We start from the raw sequence: 21,675 nt of genomic DNA on the forward strand, positions 1-21,675 counted from the left end.
TGAGTGTCAGCAGATGACTATTTGAGTTCTACACTTAATTCTTTTTATCTGCTTGAACCTTTAGTCCAAGCCAGTTACTATTTCAAGCTCTGTTTGCTCACCTAAATTCTCTATAGATGCTGTTAAAAGCAAGTGCTGCACCCAGTCTCTTGAAAGCACTGGGATGAAGAGCAAGACTATACAACCGTTTAAAAAGAGACTTGGTGTTTGCTGGGCTTTTCTCCTGCTGTCTCGGTGTTGTCTGCTTAATAGACCATTTCAAAAATTCTTGTATGCACTGACCACAGAAATCTCTCAAAGTGCTGTCAACTGGATCCACTATGCCAGTCTGAAATTACACAAGATTATTTCATTACAAGAATTAGAAAAGCCTCGCCATTGTCTCAGTGCAGTATTAGAGCAGCTTATTTACACAGTATTATTTGTAAGTTAAAAAAATATACTCACAGTTTCCCAGATATAACAAAGCTTCAAGATTACTACTGTCAAGGGAAGGGCAGCATTTCCAGCCCTCACAGCACTGGATTAGGCCTCAAAGATCTGGATTTGTATTCCTGTCTCAGCTACCAGTTTAGGAGTCTTGTCTAAGTCACTTCATTTTCTGATGGGCCTGTTTCCTCTGCTTTAGAAGTGGTGCAACAACAGAGTCTCATTTACAAAAAGTACAGCAAAACTTCCTGACCTACCTTGCCTCCAACTACTTCAGCTCAGTGCAAAAGCCAGTTTTAAATTTAAAGCTTCTGCACCTGGTGAAAGCAAAGAAACTTAGAGAAAAATTAAGCACACAAAGGCAACTTTCATTCAGGGGTGGTGTGCGTGAATGTATTTCAGTAGTTCCTTGTATACACTGATGATAAAAAGAGTGTTTCATTAATCCTGTAAAGATTCTAAAGATGCTCCACCTGCGTTTTGAGAATGCCAAGGAAATAGAGAAATCCATCACCAAAATATTGGTTAAGAAACATTAAATGGTCATTAAAAAAATAAATAAATTGATAAAACTGTTTTCCTTCTTTCAGACAAAGAAGCAGCTATTATATCTGTTTGTGTGTTCCTGGCTCTTTCAGTAGAAAATGATGCTAGTTAAAAATAAAGTCACATGGCACAGAAAAAAGAAAAGAAAGACTTATGACCTACCAAGATAGCTTCCAGGAATGCCACTGTATCTTGACTCTCAAATTTTTTGTTGTTGGTAAACCAGTGAATGAGCTGCATGACTAAAGGCTCATACAACTGTCTTGTTACCTGAAAAGAGCAAATGTCAACTACATTTCTAAGATTAATACATTTCTATGCTATTTTGCTATTCAAAATATGTAAGAATAAAAAACAGTACTACTTTGAAAAAGTGTCTATAAAATAAATAGTCAGCTTCATATTACATTCCCATATCAAGGATTTAAAAAAAAAAAAAATAAAATCTGGTTAGCTGCTTTCTATTCAACTAGTTTCACAAGATCTCCAAGCTTACTTTCAATAAGATCCTCTGAGACAAAGAACATTACATGCCATGAACTGATATAGCAATAAACAGCCAGGGAAACATGGAAGTTTGTTTTTAAGCTGTATTTTGATCTAAAATCTCTCTTCATCTTTACCATATACATTTTTTTAACTTCTTGAATTTCAACAATTCTAACTGTTAAGTCAACCTGATTGAATACTGTCATACTATAACATGAAGGGAAGAACCATTAAATATACTTATATATGCATACATACATACATACTTACAATACAGTGTGTATGCCTGTGTGCATTGGTTTGGACCAATCCAGACATTATTTACCTATGGTTTATGTTCAGCCATATGCCAGCAAAAGGGGTTTCACTTAAATTGGTAACACAGCTTCCTGTATATTTTAACAGAACACAAAGTCCCTTTGGTCTAAAAATAGAACCTGGATGCCAGGGTCCAAACAGCAGTCTGAAAAGGCACAAGACCTGTAATTTCAGTGGAGCTGAACCTATGTGTCTATTCTGTTTTTTGTAAAAGAGGAGAAATACCAAGTTCAGATGTCTGAATTAAATATATCATCCTTAGCTATCAACGAGTCAGCTACAAATTCTCTCCCAAATGCTTTTCTTGTGGGTTGTAGCTTTGCACTCATTCAATATTGAAACAATCAACTTCACCTCAAATTAACTTATTAAAGAAAAATATAGAAATTATATACAGCGACAAAAAGCAGCTACTACCACAAACTCTTTGAATGAAACTTGAGACTTGAAACCCTCGTGTATTGTACACTCCTTAGTTACTCTGAATTGCACTCCATTATTGAAGTCTTTAAAAAGGCTTCCACACCCTGCCCCTGAAATACTATTCCTAAAATAGAATTTCAGCTTACAAAATACATTACATTTGGCGGGGCGGGGGCAGGGGGAGGTGGGGGTATGGAGGAAGGCAATGTGTCAGGATAACTTCTAACAGGATAACTTCTAAATAAAACTATAAGTTAATTCGCACATTTACAGGTATTTTAAACAAGCTAAAATGCTTATAAATGAATCTGTTTACCTGGTCTACATCACAAGCAAGACGAAGCAGTACTGGAAATATTCGCTTATGTAACTGATACATGGGTGGGGGACCCTGAGATCCTTCTGGCATCTGAGATGCTCTCCCCAACATATATGTGACTATGCCATGTAGCAACTCACATGCTGCAACCTGAAATTTAAAAATCCCTTTGGTTATGCACCCATTACTTTCACAGAGAAGACAATATTGTGGGCAGGAGAGAATAAGTCACAAGACAGGATGTACTTGAAAAATCACTCCAATCTATGCTAAATCGCCATTCCAGGAATGGATCATGTTCATGGAAATAATTTACACACATTCTAACTGGCCTTTCTCCCCATGTTTTAGTCTCTATCACGGGCAGTTGCTTTTCAGCTGGAGAAAATTCACCACTGGATAAGCCACCCACCATGGTGTTTTCAAGGATACCTCTGTTCTGGACAATCTTTGGGTATCAACATCCCAATCCAGCAAAGCAGCAAAATGTTTGCTTAAGTGCTCTGCTGGACTGGGCCCACAAGTTCATAAGCTAGGCATGAGAAGGAGGCCAAACAACACTGAAGACTGACTAGTTCAAAAATTTTCATTTCTATGTTAAGTCTAACTCTCAAAGCACAGTGCTGTCTGATAAGAGCTTAAAGCAACTTCTGTTCTTTAGGTTTTAAACACTCAGAATAATGTCATCATGAAAGAGCACCAAAAAAGCACATTGCTACCTATGAATTAATTAAAACAGGTCTTCCTTAACAAGGAAGACATTATTTTATGCAGTATTTATCAGCCAGCATAAAGAAAGATGCAGAAAAAACATCAATACTTTTGTTTGCCTGTCACTTGCAGAAAGAGCCAGCTCAGTCACACGAGGCAAGAATACATCCAAGTAGATGACAGGCTTCATATCTGCAAATGGTACAGCAAAGCTCAGACGCTTCTCAGTGTCCCAGGATACACATTTCTTCATCATCTCTTCTGCAGAGGAAGCTAATGCATTTGAAAAAGATTAAAAAAGCAAAAAAAAGCAAAAAAAAAGCTTTATATAAGACACATAGAGCAAGTATTTCTGTAGCTCAGTCAAAAAATCTGTAGCCTTCCAACTTCAGTTAGATTGCCATGCAATGTCAATGCTTTATAAATTACTGGAAGGTACAAGTACCAGAAGTATGTTAGATGGCCGGTAAACAGATGTTTAGCCACCACATGGAAAAATAATTGCAGGCAACATTTCAGGAGACAGCTGCAGCAGCCTCCAGTTTCAATACAGGTAAGTTTGGAGACAATTATAAACCCAGAGGACATTGAATCACACTTGATTTAAAATACTTCTTTAAGACATCCAATATACTACTTTTGTCTTCTTGTGTTATAAAAAAAAGTTTGAAGATCAGATCAGACAAGAAGACCCAACATACAGACTCCTCCAGTTGCACAGAAAATGACTACATTTATGGCTATGCCCTCCAAGGAAAACTGCCATACTTACTCCCTTCTCTCCCTGTATTCCCATTTTTGTTAATTGGTTTAACAAAGTCTGACCACACTTTGTATTTAATTTCCAGAGAATAATGCTACTTTCCCACAGTACTTCTGAATAAGCAACAGAGAAGCACTTGGCAGAAAGAAAATTGATTGTAAAGGCAGAAAAAACAACTGTAAGCATGAACAAACATCTACACAGAAGAGAACAAAAACATCTATACAACTACGTTAGTTTTTAGACTGAATTTTGCACTGAATTTATCCCTTGAATCCCATGGTCAGGTACTTACATTATACTTTCCCATTTTTGTTTTAATTAGATTTTACGGTATTTAATAATTAAGTTATAAAGCTTATTCACAGACTGAACAGAGAAGAGCAGAAAACATTTTTGGTTTTTTTTTTTTGAGGAGGCACTCAAATGGATCTCTACTACCTGGACATACTAAAGGCATGGTGCACCTTAAACTCACAAGTGAAGAAGAAAGCTTGCCAAGACTTACACAATTCACAGGCTGCAGTTCTGAAAAACTGGATTAAGTGAGAATTGTAGTAAAAGGTGGAAACAAGTACTTAAAGAGTTACAAACTGAGGCGAAGTTTTAAAAAGGCTTTGCAGCCACAGGGTGAAGGGGAGGAATAAATAAAACTATATACTTCGATGCATATAATTTTTTTGCCTTCAGCTGAACTCTTCTATACACTTTCTGCATTCCATAGTAAGTTAGTGAATACTTCACTCTTCTGAACTCCAGAACTGAATAAAAGCAATTTTGTTTAAACAAGAGCAACACAAAATAGCTTTCGTTGAAAAGCTCATGCATTCTCATAAAGTAATGTTGAGACCTCACTCAAATCTACTTTGAAAGAGAGACAACAGAAGCATGTAAATATTTTTATTTACATTGACAGGACACTCACCTGTAATTAAGTTGTGGTTGATCTGCCCTCCCAAAGACCCAAGAAGGCATGCCACTCTAGTCCTTACTGCTCCCAGGGAGGAACTGTCATCCTAAATAATTCAACAGATTTATATTAGTGAAGGAAGAGTTACTTCTATATAGAAGTAACTTGGTTTCCATAGTAAATGAAGGTTTTATGGCTCTTATTAACATATGGATGAAGAAGGTAAAACGAAGAACCTGTGGGGAGAAGAACCACATCAAACAAGAGAAGAGTTTTGGTTCAATAAGCAAAAGAGGGCAAGACTGGAAAGCATTTTCATCACATTTTGTGGGCTTTCAACTGCCACTTCTCAAGTGAAGGTTAAAATTTTATCACCACAGATAACACATGGCTACAGAATGACATAACAGTCTAAAAAGTAAAAATTACTCTCTATTTGCTTTAAACCCAGAACTTAAACTTTAGATCTTGTATCTGTATGTAAGCAGCCAACCGAGTTTCATAAGCAGCCTGTATGGGATGTAAAATTTACTCATTCTGTTTAAAGACCACGAGGTCGGAAATAGTTTTATATAAACAGGAGTAACTATTAGTTTCACACTGAAAAAAGGTTTATTCCAAGTTTGTGCACTGGAATATGCAAATAAAACTACTTATTTTGAGCTACTTGAGAGACATTGGTCAAAAAGATATGTATGTTTGACTTCTAAGACTATGAACCTATCCACAAGACAATTAAAAAAAAGTTACACATTCACAAAATGGTATTTGTACACTGCACCACTGCTAAGCTCGCACCTGATTTTAGGTGTAAGGGTTAAATTTTTGTTTCCATAATGCATCAGTCTAGCAGTGATGCTGACTTACAGGATTTCTTCAGTTCCCTTTCCCTGCTTCATTCCTATTCTCACTCTAGAATATGACATTTTTCCAGCTGCGCTGATGTAACAGCTTTTTGAGGCATGCTATAGAATGGGATTCATTGAACTGATCTAAGGTAGAAATAACCCTCGGAAAAAAAGTATGCATGCAAGAAAGGAAGAGAAACAGTGCAAAATGATTAACTCACATTTAATTCTAAAACGAAACAGTGTTCTTACCAATGAAAAAGTCTTTGCTTTTCTCAAACGCTGTATCATAACTTTATTAAATCCCTTCTGGGCTGCTCGAGAAAGTTTCCTTACTTCCCAGTTATTCTGGGATTCAACTGATGAACAAAAAACCAGCATATTAATATTAGTTTATTGTACCAGCACCTCATGCACCTACTCATAGTTTCTTTAAAAAAAATCCACCCTGGTTTTGTCCCGTTTTATTTTTAAGATGTGATAATTGTTCTTTCATTTAAAATCTTTATTAAGGAAAATAAGTCTCTATAAGTGAAAACTAAGCTGATATAAGGATACAAAGGACAAATCACAGAGAAGTGGCATAAAAAATGGCTAGAATTAATGATTGTTCAGCAGTAGCAAATAAATCCTAGTTTAAGAAAAAGGTAAATTTTGGGGTGTAAGAGAAGTTATATTCCAACCACAGAAGCACACAATATAGACAAGAAGTATGTCACATCCATATCTTTAGGCTTAACTATGAAAAAATTATTTTCCTCTCCCTTAAGACTAACAACTTTTTGCCTGTATGTACCTGTAGATGTAGAGTTTTTCAAATAACCATCAAGAAGAGGTAGAACATCCTTGTAGAAAGGTTGCATTATATGTCTGGGGATGTGAGCTGACCAGTCTTCCAAGGCATCCAGTCCCAGATCAGCCATTGGGGTACAGCTAAGGCCCAGCTTAAATGCATTCTACATGTCAAATGTAAAACTATCAGTCTTTCATTTTTATTGACTACTATTATTTAAAGGTTAAAAAAAAAAATCTTTGAAAGCATTTAGCATACAATACATCCTCCTTCTTAATAACTTTTGTCTGCTTAACATCTCACTCAAGATCAGCACAGGAGATATATATTGCAACACAGACACTAACAGAGTCAGCTTAGTAGAAAAGCAAATTCTGACAATTTAATTGTCTATCCAAAAAGTCAAGTCATTTGTATTCTACCTCGCTGAAGACAGTAAAAAACTTAATAGTTATCTTAATTGCTCAACAGGATACTAACTGCTCCAGAATTTTTTTGCGGGTTTTCGTAAAAAAAAGTATTAGCTGTACATCACTTTGACCCACCTGCAGTGCGGGAATATATGCTTTGATGTCAAGCATGATTATGTCATGTGGTAAAGAGAGCAAAAAATTCAGACAGGATGCCAACAACTCATCCTTATACTGTTTCATTTTTGCTGCAACCTAAAATTCAGATAAACAGATCAAGAACAACCATAAGCCTTTCAAGATCTTGATTTAGCTGTATCAATATCCACGTAAAATAAACAATTCAAAACCAATAATGGAATCTCATTCACCTGCAGTCAGTTACTGAAAGTATTTAATGTACAATTATACAGTTATTTCTCAGTTGTACCTGAATAGGTGACCAATATACCTCTTCTGACATTAAGTAAAAAACACAGAAGAAGGTCTTAAACCCCCACTTCGTTGCATAATTCAAAGAGATGGAACACTTCTATCATATATGTAAGATTTCTCAGAAGATACAATTTTGATTGAGTCATATATTTTTATATTCAGACTAGAAAAGTTAGCCAGCAAAATCACTTACCTCTTTTCCAAACTTTACAAACAGTGCAAAGCAAGACCTCTTCTCTGGGTCTTCAGGACATGTTCTGAGACTCCTTGGACTGACACCCTACCAAAGAGAAACCAAAAGTCAACAGCATTAAAAAATATAGTACACAGTACAAATATGAAGCCCAAGTTCAACTCAGAATATACATCACCATCCAACGTGAAACTGGCATCAGTGAAAACTTGAAATGTAGGTTTGTTCTCTCATAGCTTAGAAACTAACATTAATAAGGTGTGCTGAGGGTCAACTTTTTGTAATATACTTAATATTACCCAAATAAGCAAGATACATATGGCTGAAAAATAACTTTTCAGTGGCTTAATTTTTTCCTTGTCCACCCATCTAACAAACCATAAAAGAAAAAAACATCTTTAACAGTGGATGTCTAGGTGGCAAGAACACTGGTGGAATAAGAAAAGGGCAATTCACAACAGCATCTACAGTACAAGCATCTATGCCAATGAGTTCCCAAATTTGCTTCACTTGGTGCCATTACCAGCAGTGGCAGGGACAGTTCTGGGCTCTGTGGTGGGCTACACACATAATGGGATGAAGCACCATTACTTTACAATAGCTTCCATACCGCAAATGGTGCATCCACCAATAGAGCATATTTCCTATGGAAATCAGTAAGTGGAATACAAGTATACCCCAAAAGTTGAGTAATTAAGCCATACATGTCGCTGCTGTTCTGGCTAGATTGTTTCTGATATCCAAGCTATCTTCTGTACCACGTGCACTGCAATGGTATTTCCCATCCCTCTGTTCACCCAGCTCAGGATTTCGGAAAGAGCATTACACATGGATGGTGTCTCTTCAGAAACTGGGCTTCTAGTCTAAATTTTTACTTTCTATGTGCTTGTAACTATGGAGGCATAGGATGCTATAAACATTTGAAACAACAGGGTAACAGTTTTGATGAACTATTTTCCACAGTGCATAAAAGACTATATATAAGAACTGCACCATCATTAACACAACATGTTCCCCCTACATCAGGAAAAGAGATCTCACCTCAAAGTATTTTATTTTCTTGGCAATTTTCATTGTAACAGAAAGCAGCTTGTAGAATCCACTAATAAGAGGTAGTCTCGTTGAATATATAATAAGCTCATAACCAAAGGAATATACCCAAGGGTTAAAGTATTCAACATGCTTCTCTGGAAGTATTTCTCTAAAACAGATGCATAGAAAACATCCCGGGGGACCAAAAAAAAAAAAAAAAAGAAAAGAGAAACTGAATAAAATATTTGTTTCATTTTTTTCAAACTTTCAAGCCAGTCAGTATGAGAAAGAGAAGTATTGCTATAACGGAGCATCTCCAAAAATAGTGAGGGAATAATTACATGCTGCCTTCTGAGGCAAGCATAGGAAGATTTTTATTTTGCTTACAGTGCAAAGCCATTTCTTCCTCATTATATTTTGTTATTGAATTTATAAAAACACAAACACACATACATATCACATTTCATTACTGAGACTGCAATATTGCTAGGGGAAATCAGCTGGACCTTGACAGGCAAACAATGCTGTGCCTTTCACTTAATGCCCAACACTACTCTATGAAGACTGTATTTCTGGTCTCTGAATTATTTAGGATATATGGTCAGTATAATACTAAAAGTTACAACATATACTGAAAAACAATTACACCCAAATAATGAATGACTCATCTCCTGTACTCTTTTAAAAAAACTGAGCTGATGAGCTAGTATGTTTTTACCTATGACCCAGACGTCTGAAGCACACTTACTGTCTCCCTGCTAATCACCTTGTGCATTTTGAAATATGGTATATGGTCCTAAGTCAGAAAGAGGCATCTTAAATAAATCTCACTTCAAATTTCTTCCAACCACTTTGTAACTTCCAAATTACATAAAAACATATTAATACCTGCAGAATTCCACTAGATTTATAAAGGCAATAAAGTCTGTTGGCTTCGTTGGCTGAAGGTTTGAAGTAGGGTCAGAAGTAGGCCCAACCAAAGCACTGTCAGTTTCATTTTCATCCTGAAAATAAATATTGAAGGAAGAACACTGGATCTGTGACAACATAGAAAGCATTTACACTTTTTTTCCAGATAAACAGCCTGTCTCCTCTTCTTTTTCTAGATGCTACTAGCTAGTCTGACACAGACAAAGGACTAATAATTGACACGTCAATAATTCAAAGAAATAATAAGGGATGTTTGCTTCTAAGGAGAAAGCAAGTAGAAAAATGAAAACCACTAGATGCCAGAGAAGGGAGTCTAAAATAACAGATTCTGTGAACTTCTACCGATGCCAATGTATCCATCTCCTAACACTGCAATGCAATATTCAGAAATATGAAGTAAAACATTTTGTCTAGTATGAATGTTACTTTAAGGACACTATAAGGAGCTATCTAAGCATAATAAAAGCAAAACAGAATGTGATTTTGGTTCCCCCACAACAGCACAATTAACGGACAAGTCATCAGGTCTCACCTGTTCATTAACATCCAGTTTCTGAACAGTCAGGTCCAATTTCTCAATAATCTTCAAAATAGATTTTATAAGTTCATCATATAGCAAGCGATTCAGGGACTGCAGTGGTGAATTTGCAGTAAGAAAGTTTTCATCTTCAAAAACACATTCCTTTGCAGGAGAAAAAAAGTTATGTTTCAAAACACCAATGAAAATTATTTCTTGAATTTACAAACCAAGATTTGAATGATCCAGAAAATCCAGCTTTACACGTTTCTCAGCTATGGAAGCCTAAATTCATGCCTGTTTAATTCATTTATCAGCCACTAAATCCAAGTAAAACCAGGAAACAATTCTTCCACAGCATGACATTTGGAAAAAGTCTAGGGTTAGAAAAGCAGTGATAAGACTCAGGACTATGTTTCCTTTTGTATTTCCATGTTAACTATGCTTTTACCTTCATTGTGTCACAGTTCAGTAGACTTCTAAAGAGAGACAGATAGTCCTTACATGTTGGTACTTTCCACCTCCCTGTCCCAACCTCTCCAGCTTCACGGGATTCTTCTGCTCCAGAAGCTTCTTTTCCCAAAAAATCCTGAAAGTACACAATATTTTTCAGAAACACTGCTGTGGTGGGTTGACCTTGGCTGGACGCCAGATGCCCACCAAGCTGCTCTATCACTCGCCTCCTCAGCAGGATGAGGGAGTAAGGGGGAGGGAAGAAAATAAGATGGAAAAAAACTTGTGGGTCAAGATAAAGGCAGTTTAATAAAGCAGAAGCAAAGGCCATGTGCAGAAGCAAAGGAAAACAAAAGATTGATTCTCTACTCCCCATCAGGATGTGATGTCCAGCCACTTCCCAGGAAGCAGGCCTTCAATACGCATAGAGGTTGCTCCGAAAGACAAACATTGTAATCCTCTCCTTTCTCCTAGCTTTTATTGCTGAGCAGATGTCACATGGTATGGAATATCCCTTTGGTCAGTTTGGGTCAGCTGTCCTGGCTATGTCCCCTCCCAAGATCTTGCTCACCCTCCCAGCCTCTTGGTGAGGGGGGAATGTTGGACAGACAGCCCTGATGCTGTGTGAGCACTGCTCAGCAGTAGCCAAAACACTGGTGTGTTACCAACACCTTTCTAGCTACAGATACAAGCACAGCTTTGTGAGGGCTGCTATGGGGAAAATTAACTCCACCTCAGCCAGACCCAACACCACTGCCTATGTAACTACCTGACCCAAGCTAAAACACAATGTAAAATTACTTCTGCAGGTAGAAACACAAAATGTTTAGCTTAATCAATCAATCTGAAAAGAGCACAAAACAACCAGCTCCTTTCAAAAAACCCTCTAAAGTTCTTCTCCTTCTAGTCATCAGTTATTTGAGAAACTCTGTAGTTATCCTGCTGCACAGCATTAAAAAGCTCCAAAATCCTCCCTTAACACAAACATTCAGTAAAACTTTGAAAGTGTCCAAAATTTCTTAACCTGGAATAAAGTTGGATGACTTTAATTACAACCTGCTTTGTTACAGACAACCTGAGCAAACAAGAACTGCAGAGAACAAGTCTATTTCCTGACATTTTTTTCACTCAGTACAAGAGGCACATCCTCATTATGCTGAGCAGATGTAGGGACCAGAGACTAATAACAACTGGGCCACAATTCAAACTGGACAGTACTATTTTTGTTTCTTTGGACCTTCCCCTGTTTCCTGGGCTAGATCTTCAAGAACTGGAATGCATACTTTAGGAACCTAGATGAAATAAGTATGTTTAAACAGTTATTTTACCTTTGAAAACGTGATCGGCTTGGAGAAGATTCTGATTAATCCCTGATGCACTGAAACAAACAAAAAAAAATTTGCCCTAACAGACTTAAAAAGGCACAGCATCCATATCACTCATGTTAGCAATGAATTAAATCAGTCTTCTATTTTCTATATTCTGTCAGGATGAGGGAGAGGCAAAAGAACACCGATTTTTTCTTAAGGACAAACATAACCAAAGCCAGAACCATAACTCTAGGATGTTTCACAGAGAACCAGTTTTGAACTTGCTTCTTACTACTGTTTCTCAATACTGCTTTGACTTTTTCCTGACTGAATGCAGTGATGACCAAGGCATTGCCCATAATGCACATATTGAAAAAGGCAACAATTCCCAATGACTCTCACAGACATAGACTTAGGATCTCCCTTCCAGCATGGTGCTCGGGTGCACCACATCCCAAATCAAGAACATGAAAAACAATGAAAATGCCACAGCAATAGAGAAAAGCCACCGTAAATAACAAATTAAAAATATTTTCTGAAAATCATTATAATGAAATGTCAGCATGCTGGAGGCTACTAGAATTGTCAGCTACCAATGCTGACATATTCATTATTACATTCACAGGACTGTATCTAACCACATATTTGGAATTTTCATTTGTACTATGTACAAGTTCCAGAGCATAAAAAGATTGTATTTCTAATAGAGATGACACTCATCCTACTGTCTGTGATATTTTGTACAGGTAGCTGAAAGGGTATTTGTCCTGGTTTTGGCTGGGATAGAGTTAATTTGTCTTTCTAGTAGCTGGGATAGTGCTATGTTTTGGATTTAGTATGAGAAGAATGTTGATAACACACTGATGTTTTCAGTTGTTGCTAAGTAGTGTTTAGACTAAGTCAAGGATTTTTCAGCTTCTCATGCCCAGCCAGCAAGAAAGCTGGAGGGGCACAAGAAGTTGGCACAGGACACAGCCAGGACAGCTGACCCAAACTTGCCAAAGGGATATTCCATACCATGTGACATCATGCCCAGTATATAAACTGGGGGGAGTTGGCCCACGGTGGGGCGGATCGCTGCTCTGGAACTAACTGGGCATCGGTTGGTGAGTGTTGAGCAATTGCATTGTGCATCACTTGTTTTGTATATCCCAATTCTTTTATTTTTATTATTGTTATTATTACCATCATTATTGTCTTCCTTTCTGTCCTATTAAACTGTTCTTATCTCAACCCACAAGTTTTACTTTTTTTTTTTCCCTTGATTCTCTACCCCATCCCACCGGGTAGAGGGGGGAAATGAGTGAGCAGCTGCGTGGTCCTTAGTTGCTGGCTAGGTTAAACCACGACAGTATTGAACAGTTTTTTGTACATTTTTTTCTGTGAAACCCCTTTCTCCCCACAATCCTTCAGAACAGGAATGTCAGTCTTATGTCTAAACAGATTATCACAAAAATATATTCTCCTGCCCTTGATGATAGCCACTCTGTCATCCAAAACAGTTGTTGAATATATTCCTTAAGTGATTTAACAATGGATATTGAAAAATAACACAATGAGAACCCTAAATCTCCATTATCAGAGGACAGAAGAAGCTTCATTTTTTACCCCAAATGGCTATTCCACATACCTCTATTAGAACCAATTGATCAATTTAGGGAAAAAAAAAAAAATCTAAACCAAAAAACCACAACCCCCCAAAAAACCACAATGAAGTTAGTATCACAGACTCACCCACAGTGCTAATAAAACTCCAGAGAACTGGACCTTTTCCTGAGAGGGCTAGAAATACCTTTATTATAGATCTGCAGCACAATAACTGCATTTTTTCACTGTATTGTGGAAAACTATTGATCTGCAGCACAACCAGATGTTCAAGAACTGGAGTGTATACTTCAGGAATCTAGAAGAAATAAAACCAAAACACCCATCATGTAAAGACAATGATTATAACTCAGTATCAATATGAAGAATTATGCTAAATTATTTCAGCAAGATACTTTGTTACAAGAGTTTACATCATGACCTGCTCTGAAAACAATGAAAGACTTAGCAAGTGAATTCATCTTAGATATAAAAAAAAATAAAAACAAAACCAAAAACACAGAATAAGAAAGTTTCCTGGAACACATTATGGAAAGTAGCTACTGAATAGATTAGTGCTTCAGTAGAACCAGTCTTAAGCTTATTAGAAAAGTACCAATTTAATTAAACAATAACAACCCAGAAGTATAATCTGTTCATCCTTAAAAATCTGAATACAGAATGCAAGTGAGTCTCTTCCCTGCCCCAACCTTACTTCCCAGCTCCAGCTAGGATCCAGAAAGCCCTCGTTAGAACACAGACAGCATAGTGTCAGAGGAAAATCAAAGTATCAGCCTCAGAGAACATGCTAAGTGTCAGTACCAAAAGAAAAAGCAGCAACAGAGTAATATAAACACATAAAGAGAAGGATAAGGGTAGGTCCAAGTAAATAGCTTCGCCTAAAATAAATAAAAACCTATTCACATTTGGCTATCTTGGTTTTCACTATAATGCACTGTAGCATTTTCTTTATTCAAATAAAATCCAATAAAGTATTCTCATAATATTCTTCCCATCCCCTAGAAGCTAAATGTCATTGTATTTCACATAAAGGAACACCTTCTATCGTAGGTAAGTTCACAGATACTACCTCCTTATACATCTGTAGCCTGCCCCCCCCCCCTCAAAAAAAAGACTGGTACTTTAAATACTCCACTTACTGTATCTATATGGAATATCACACTTGCAATGGACTGGAGGAAACTTGGTAGCTGATACAGATGGTCGTCTATTGCTTCTGCTTCTGTGAGGTACATTTGCTTACAACGCTGAAGGAGCTCAACATACATGTCATCAACATCCTTAGAATGTATAGCTTTACAGGGCTTACGGAGAGAAAATAAAACACTGATTTAGCAGCTTTGTACAGCCAAGCAAACATATGCTGTAGCACTAAAACCCAGACAAGTCTTCACTGAACCATAATAAGAATAATCTTTTAAAATTTTCCAGGAACTCAATACATCTCAATACACTAACTTTAAGTATTCTACTTGCTACATGGATGAGAAACATGGTACCTGCAATGAACTAAAATAATAGTTCACTGATGCAGTGTAATGTACTATAAGAGTACTTGAACTTTCAGTGACATATGATATCAAATCCAGCCTGAAAAGCATGGAGTTTGGCTGTAAATATCTTAGATCTAGCATTACTGATACTAATATTCACTTATATTTTGACCTAGCTGCATTAAAGTAGTAAGTGGATTACCTTAATGGGGCGTAACCAATAATCATTCACAGGCTGCTACTATTTAACATTTAACCCAGCAGCTCAAATTCTGAGCTTTTATTCTGCTGGGATCTGTACAGAGGATAAAAACTACTCTTATACTAATGAAGAAGCAGAAAGCATCCCAAACAGTACTAGAAGGTATGTAATAACGCTTACAGATTTCTATAGAATGATTTGTAAATCACAGTATTTAGCATGAGCGAGGTCAAAAAGCAGTCTTTGTGGAAAAGGAACCAGGAACAAGGTCACAGGCAAGAACTGTAGTAGGGAACTAACCACGGAAAAAGAATGGACTGATTTAGGTAATGACAGAATACAACGGTTAGGCTAAACGTTGAATCTAGTCTGTCTAAAAACATGCTGACAAAATTAAGACTACCCATTTATCATTTGTAGAACTGCAAGTATTACTTTAAAATTATTTTAGCGATTAGACAGCAAAATAAATATTCTGCCTTGAAACTGAATCAATCACTGAACTTGTGTTCAGACTAAGGTCACTACTTGCAGTAGCAGCAAGACTCTACTTCCTTACAACCTACCATCTGATGCTTGGCCAAGGTTTAGTCTAAACACGCTAACAACTATTAGTGTGTCTTAACATATTAAAGATTTATAGATATTGGAGCATTAAGATCCCTTTTTCCTGTTAAGATCTGCAGATTATGTCCATATTTACATTATGCAGTTTTAATTAACTTCTTGTGCTCTGTAACAGATATTTTTAAGAAGGTTCTTTCAATTCAGTAATTTGAAATACTTCATTTTTTCTGGAAACAATACCTTTAACTGAATTCCTTTCCAGCTCGTATCATAGAAGAGGAAGACTAAGTTTCAACAAAGCATGTTGAAAATTCTAAAAAACAAATGCACTCTGCTCAAAAGGCAGCAAAGTGGAAAGGATTCAGCTAGTAACCAGCTATTCCATCACATTTCCTAACCTTCTCTAAATAACCTTTGAGATTATTTAACCTAATCTTTTTTTTTTTTTTCCCCTCTCTCTCTCTAAAAACAAGTCTAGAATTTTGTTATATAAAAGCTGGGGTACCACCATCAAGCACATAGGTTGCAGATACATAAACACCACCCTTTCTTTATAGAACCTTAACTTTATTGTTATATTGCCATTTTAATTGACTGCTGACAAAAATTGGAAGCTGGTTCTTAATAGTGCTTCCTATCAAACATACTTGCCCTTCACATATGTATATAAGCATGGTTTAGGTTGGGTTTTTTTTTTTAATTTGCAGTTATTTCACAAATTACCTCCTAGTGTCCTGCAGTCAGCAGTGCATTTTGGATGTTCTGACAGATTTCTGCTCTGTAGGAAACATATCTGAACTGCTTCCAGAGCAGAGCTCGCCTGGATTCTACAATCTAAACTCAGACAGATCTAACAAGGTATTGTCTGTACTTAAGTGATTAGGCACATCCTCAAATTTTGTGACAGCTGTACATGAAGGCTCTTTTTTTTCCCCACTTCAAAACTAGTGCACAAGCAGTAGTAACTACAACCTTCAATGCTGCAAGTGGTTCCACTAAATACAGTATGCGTTTCAATAATTTTCAACCACAATGTATTTTACAGTATAGCTAAGTTCAACACTTAATCCAGAAACAGGAGCATTCCCTATATAACAAGCTGTGTAAAATTGTAAAATGAATGGTATATGAATTCATTCATCCATTCAGTACGCTCCTTTATCAGAGTAAGTTTCCTGCACATACTGCTGCAAAAAGCCCATATCCGCGAATGGCAATGGACAACTCTTTGTTGCTCGAATCTGTTCTTCTGATGATTCCATAGAACTGCTCCATAAAGAACTGCAACTTGCTCTTGTGTAGCTCTGCATCCTTAGCTACCATTAAAGAAATCTGTAAAGCAGATACAAACCCAAAGAAAACAATTATTTATTAAACAGATTCACTTAACTTCCAAGCACCAAATATTCCCACTATTCAAGAAATTTGACTGTTTTAGCCTCAGAGATCCCAGTAAAGTTACATTACCTGCTTGAGGAATGATTCTAGTGCAGAATGACTGGCTTTCTTCAGCTCCTGATTTGTGTGGCCACACCATTTACACATTGCTTCAAAGAGGGTGACGTAGTTGTCCAGGAGCAAGGCACCAAACTGAGCAGCATGCCAGCTGAACAACTGTAAACCAGCTGCAATTTAAAAACAATTCTCATTAAAACTTATATTCCACTTTCAAAACAGACCAGACTATAAAAGTCCACATTAGGACTTTAGGTAGGTATACCTACCATGACTGGAGGGTATGAAATGTATTCTTCTAGCCATTACAGTATCAGTATCCAAACATTAAGAACTTCAGCATAAAAATAACCCTCCAAAATCCTCTTTTTTAATGTACACCATTATGGAAAGCACAGCTGTGTTCTGAAGTAATTTACTGTCCTGGTTTCAGCTGGGATAGAGTAAACTGTCTTTCTAGTAGCTGGTACAGTGCTATGTTTTTGAGTTCAGTATGTGAAGAACGTTAACACTGATGTTTTCAGTTGTTGCTAAGTAGTGTTTAGACTAAAGTCAAGGATTTTTCAGCTTCTCGTGCCCAGCCAGCAAGAAAGCTGGAGGGGCACAAGAAGTTGGCACAGGACACAGCCAGGACAGCTGACCCAAACTGGCCAACGGGGTATTCCATACCATGGGACGTCCCATCTAGTATAGGAACTGGGAAGTGGGGGCGGGGAATCGCCGCTCGGGGACTGGCTGGGTGTCGGTCGGCGGGTGGTGAGCAATTGCACTGCACATCATTTGTACATTCCAATTCTTTCATTATTGCTGTTGTCATTTTATTAGTGTTATCATTATCATTATTAGTTTCTTCTTTTCTGTTCTATTAAACCGTTCTTATCTCAACCCACGAGTTGTACTTCTTTTCCCGATTTTCTCCCCTATCCCACTGGGTGGGGAGGGAGTGAGTGAGCAGCTGCGTGGTGCATAGGTGCTGGCTGGGGTTTAACCACAACATTTACATTAACAGTGAAAAAGAAAGGGACTTTACTGGTTACAAAAAATAATACTCGATCACACAATTCACAAGGATTTGGTTTCTGTGGTCAGGATATATTGCTTAAGTCCCCTCCTCCACCAAACTGCGATGCAGACAAAGAATTCAGAATGCAGGTAATTTCACAATCCCAAATATAAGCATAAATGAAATTTCAAGATCCTTAATAAATTCTTTTTTTTTTGGGGGAGACTATCCTTAAAGAGTTGCCATGGGCCTAGTACCCAAACCTTGTATTTTTTGTGATTTCTGCATAAGCCACTCGCATTTCAAAGACCAATTTCTCATTTTCTTCATGAACTTCATTTGTTCCAAATTTTTCCCCTTCTTCCAGTGAAATTCCCCTTCTCTTCCTATTTTTTTCCTTTAACCCAATCCACCGTCTTCTCTTTTCTCCTCATTGGCTACATTCCTCTTCTTTCTACTCCTACCACGATTCCCTTCTCATACCAGGGTTTTGTATTACTCCAGAGGGGCAAATGGCATACAGTGTAATGCTGCTGTTCATAAGCTGATTAGACCTTGCCTATTTTAACCAAATACATGTTTAACTCTTTAGATTCCAACTTAAAGTACACCAGCTTTGCTCCCTGATCAGCTTAGAATACTGAAGACTAGAGCCATCTGAAGACAGCCAGTAGAGAATAAACAAATCCAGACAGAAGACACCACTGTATGTATGGTATCCACCTCAGCCCGAATTGAAATAATTTACAATCTTACCTAGTTGTACTGCGTATCGCTTCTGATCAACCTGTAATATCAGAAAAGGTTTGTCATATGTGATTTTTTTCTTCATCAGGGCTAATTCGTTTATGCAGAACAATTAACATGTGGCAGATTTACCTGTGGGCTGATTGCCTTCATTGCAAAATCAAAAATCTCCTTTGCAGTCTGCGGATCTGTGAAACAATCCAGTAGTGAGTATTTCGCTATTGACACACAAGAGGTAGACTGAAGACAAAGATATTTTTACCCAAAGCTTGGTATGAAGAAGTAATATGGAAAGCCTTACATATCTCATTGTAAGAGGCAGAGACACTTTTTCCTGAAATACTCTTAAATCTGAAAAAAATTGTACATCTATATTCATTGATTTTTCTGAATACCCATGTTTTAACAGACAACTCTCTTGTAAGGGAAACACATCTCTGTATAAACCACATTCCAGCTCCAGTGTGGCACTCTCAGCTGCCCAATCACTGGTAGAAAATAGCACTTCAAACATTTATGTACAGAAACACACTGGTGAAGCCACTCCACACAAAGACAGACAAGGACCATGTAGCTGGATAGGCCTTGCTTTTGCATAAACCATCTACCAGTAGGGAAATTTTCATTCTGAGTTCACAGCGAGAAATGGTGCTGCTTGCTGGCTGTATAATGATTACAATATATCCAATTGTATGACTGTCTTTCACACAGAAAAAGCACATACCTTCGTCCACAGATTTGGTAAAGTTGTACATAAGTGCAACCAAACCCCTCAGACATCCTGCTACGATAGGTAGCTTGGGTCCCCTTGTAGCTGATGTCATCTAAAAAAAGTGGGAATTGAAAAAAATATTATCCTCAAGCTAATATAAATTTACACCGAGGCTTCCCAGTTCCTGTAAGTGTAGATAAAATAACACATTCCAACTTAATACAGTTATGTCAGCACTTGCAACTATGAACACAAGCCCCCAGAAACATCTCCTACTCACAAGTTTCCTATCACTTGGGGGGGGGGGGGAGTTTAACTACAGAAGCATAATAAATCCTTCAAAAAGCATGAAGTATGTTCCACCAAGAACTTGCATAGCAGAACTTAGATAACACACACTAATGTCTTAAAAGTGCAGAATATAGCAAAGTACAGTTCAGCAGAACTGTGACATTTACCTGAAGTGCAAGGATTTTGCAGCTAGTAGAGACCAAATCAGAAACTACCAGTGCATGGCACTGTAACTTTTCTTGGGCACTACTGCAATGATCATCACATGCCATCTTTTCTCACAGTAAATTGGTTAATTCATTGTCACTGATGGCCTTGAATTTTTACTTTGAAAGCTTCTCAGAACCAGAGAACACAAACTTTAACAGTCCTTAAGGAAGCATTTATAATTGTCCAGTTAGATTCCCTACAAACTGTGCTAGTTAAAATAGTATTCCAACATACAGTGCTACACACCTCAAAGGAAAAAAACCAAAGCAATGCAAGAGTCTGAAAAGAAATTCCAATCATACCTGTGTTTTAAGCTCTCCCAAATAAGCTCGGAATAGCTTTTCAGAATTGTTAATCATGTCACTAGGCTGGACCTCTCCCAAAACTCCCAAAAGCTCATAAATCTTCTCCAGTACTAGAAAGTAATTTAATATTATTAAATATTAATTACTGAAATCATTACTTTGACACTTCCATTGCAATTCCTATGTAACTTGCAACCATGAGAAAACCATCCCTGATGGTTTAATTTTAATTGGTGATTAGCCTACAGGAAAGACAGCTCTTTATGATGTACGTACATATATACACATATGTATCTACATACTACGATGTGAGATGCATCCTCCTCTCACATTAATAAGTTAAACACATTTACTCTTTTTAAACGTGGCTTAGAAAACTGATTAATAAAGACCATATCCACTGAGGAAGCATTTACTACTAATCCAAGTTTGCTACTGGCCTTGAGGTTATGCTGGGTCTTTTAATTACCATCAGGGTTAGAATCATAGAATCATAGAATCATTTAGGTTGGAAAAGACCTTCAAGAACATCGAGTCCAACCATCATCCATGCCCACTAAACCATGTTACAGAGTACCCTGTCTACTCACTTTTTGAATACCTCCAGGGATGGTGACTCAACCACTTCCCTGGGCAGCCTATTCCAATGTCTGACAACCCTCTCAGTAAAGAAATTTTTCCTAATATCTAACCTAAATCTCCCTTGCCGCAACCTGAGGCCATTTCCTCTCCTTCTATCTCCAGACACCTGACAGAAGAGACCAACACCCACCTCACTACAACCCCCCTTCAGGTAGTTGTAGAGAGCGATAAGGTCTCCCCTCAGCCTCCTCTTTTCTAGACTGAACAGCCCCAGCTCCCTCAGCCGCTCCTCATAAGACTTATGCTCCAGGCCCCTCACCAACTTGGTTGCCCTTCTCTGAACACACTCCAGCAACTCAACGTCTTTCTTGTAGTGAGGGGCCCAAAACTGAACACAGTACTCGAGGTGCGGCCTCACCAGTGCCGAGTACAGGGGAACAAGGTTGGTTAAGGCCAACAGTTTCTAGGCTTGAGTTTAGACTAAAGGGTTCTACACAGGCACAGCAAGTTTTGTGAGGGCTAGTCCTGTCAAGTCAAGATTTCAGCTGTAACTAGCCAAGATGATCAAACTAGAGCTCATATTAGTATGTTTAACATCATAAGTAACATAATTAGGCAAGGCAGGAACTGATGAGCTCACATTAGGGGTGAGCAATGCAGGAACTATTACACTA

At 37.5% G+C, this 21,675-nt stretch overlaps 1 protein-coding gene across 3 annotated transcripts in view; it reads right to left on the reverse strand.

Moving 5' to 3' along the window:
- The window catches only part of PRKDC (protein kinase, DNA-activated, catalytic subunit), an 86,590-nt gene that overhangs the window by 61,171 nt on the left and 3,744 nt on the right, over positions 1-21,675 (reverse strand). For 2 of the 3 annotated variants that reach the window (XR_008235444.1, XM_052788702.1), the window contains exons 6-27: positions 20,417-20,529; positions 19,626-19,725; positions 19,034-19,089; positions 18,911-18,941; positions 17,164-17,321; positions 16,882-17,028; positions 14,574-14,738; positions 13,564-13,732; positions 11,848-11,897; positions 10,518-10,655; positions 10,082-10,231; positions 9,508-9,623; positions 8,629-8,788; positions 7,588-7,674; positions 7,095-7,214; positions 6,553-6,712; positions 6,009-6,115; positions 4,924-5,014; positions 3,345-3,508; positions 2,522-2,674; positions 1,138-1,245; positions 102-328 (exon numbers count right to left, since the gene is read on the reverse strand). Coding sequence is in view for 2 of the 3 variants with exons in the window: in XM_052788702.1 (XP_052644662.1) it covers positions 102-328; positions 1,138-1,245; positions 2,522-2,674; positions 3,345-3,508; positions 4,924-5,014; positions 6,009-6,115; positions 6,553-6,712; positions 7,095-7,214; positions 7,588-7,674; positions 8,629-8,788; positions 9,508-9,623; positions 10,082-10,231; positions 10,518-10,655; positions 11,848-11,897; positions 13,564-13,732; positions 14,574-14,738; positions 16,882-17,028; positions 17,164-17,321; positions 18,911-18,941; positions 19,034-19,089; positions 19,626-19,725; positions 20,417-20,529 (2,770 nt within the window). In the remaining variant the exon portion in view is untranslated. The remainder of the gene's footprint in view (positions 1-101; positions 329-1,137; positions 1,246-2,521; positions 2,675-3,344; positions 3,509-4,923; positions 5,015-6,008; positions 6,116-6,552; positions 6,713-7,094; positions 7,215-7,587; positions 7,675-8,628; positions 8,789-9,507; positions 9,624-10,081; positions 10,232-10,517; positions 10,656-11,847; positions 11,898-13,563; positions 13,733-14,573; positions 14,739-16,881; positions 17,029-17,163; positions 17,322-18,910; positions 18,942-19,033; positions 19,090-19,625; positions 19,726-20,416; positions 20,530-21,675) is intronic. The other variant, XM_052788704.1, reaches the window with a different exon arrangement.

The sequence above is a fragment of the Harpia harpyja genome, chromosome 5, assembly GCF_026419915.1.
Source record: "Harpia harpyja isolate bHarHar1 chromosome 5, bHarHar1 primary haplotype, whole genome shotgun sequence".
NCBI lineage: Eukaryota > Metazoa > Chordata > Aves > Accipitriformes > Accipitridae > Harpia > Harpia harpyja.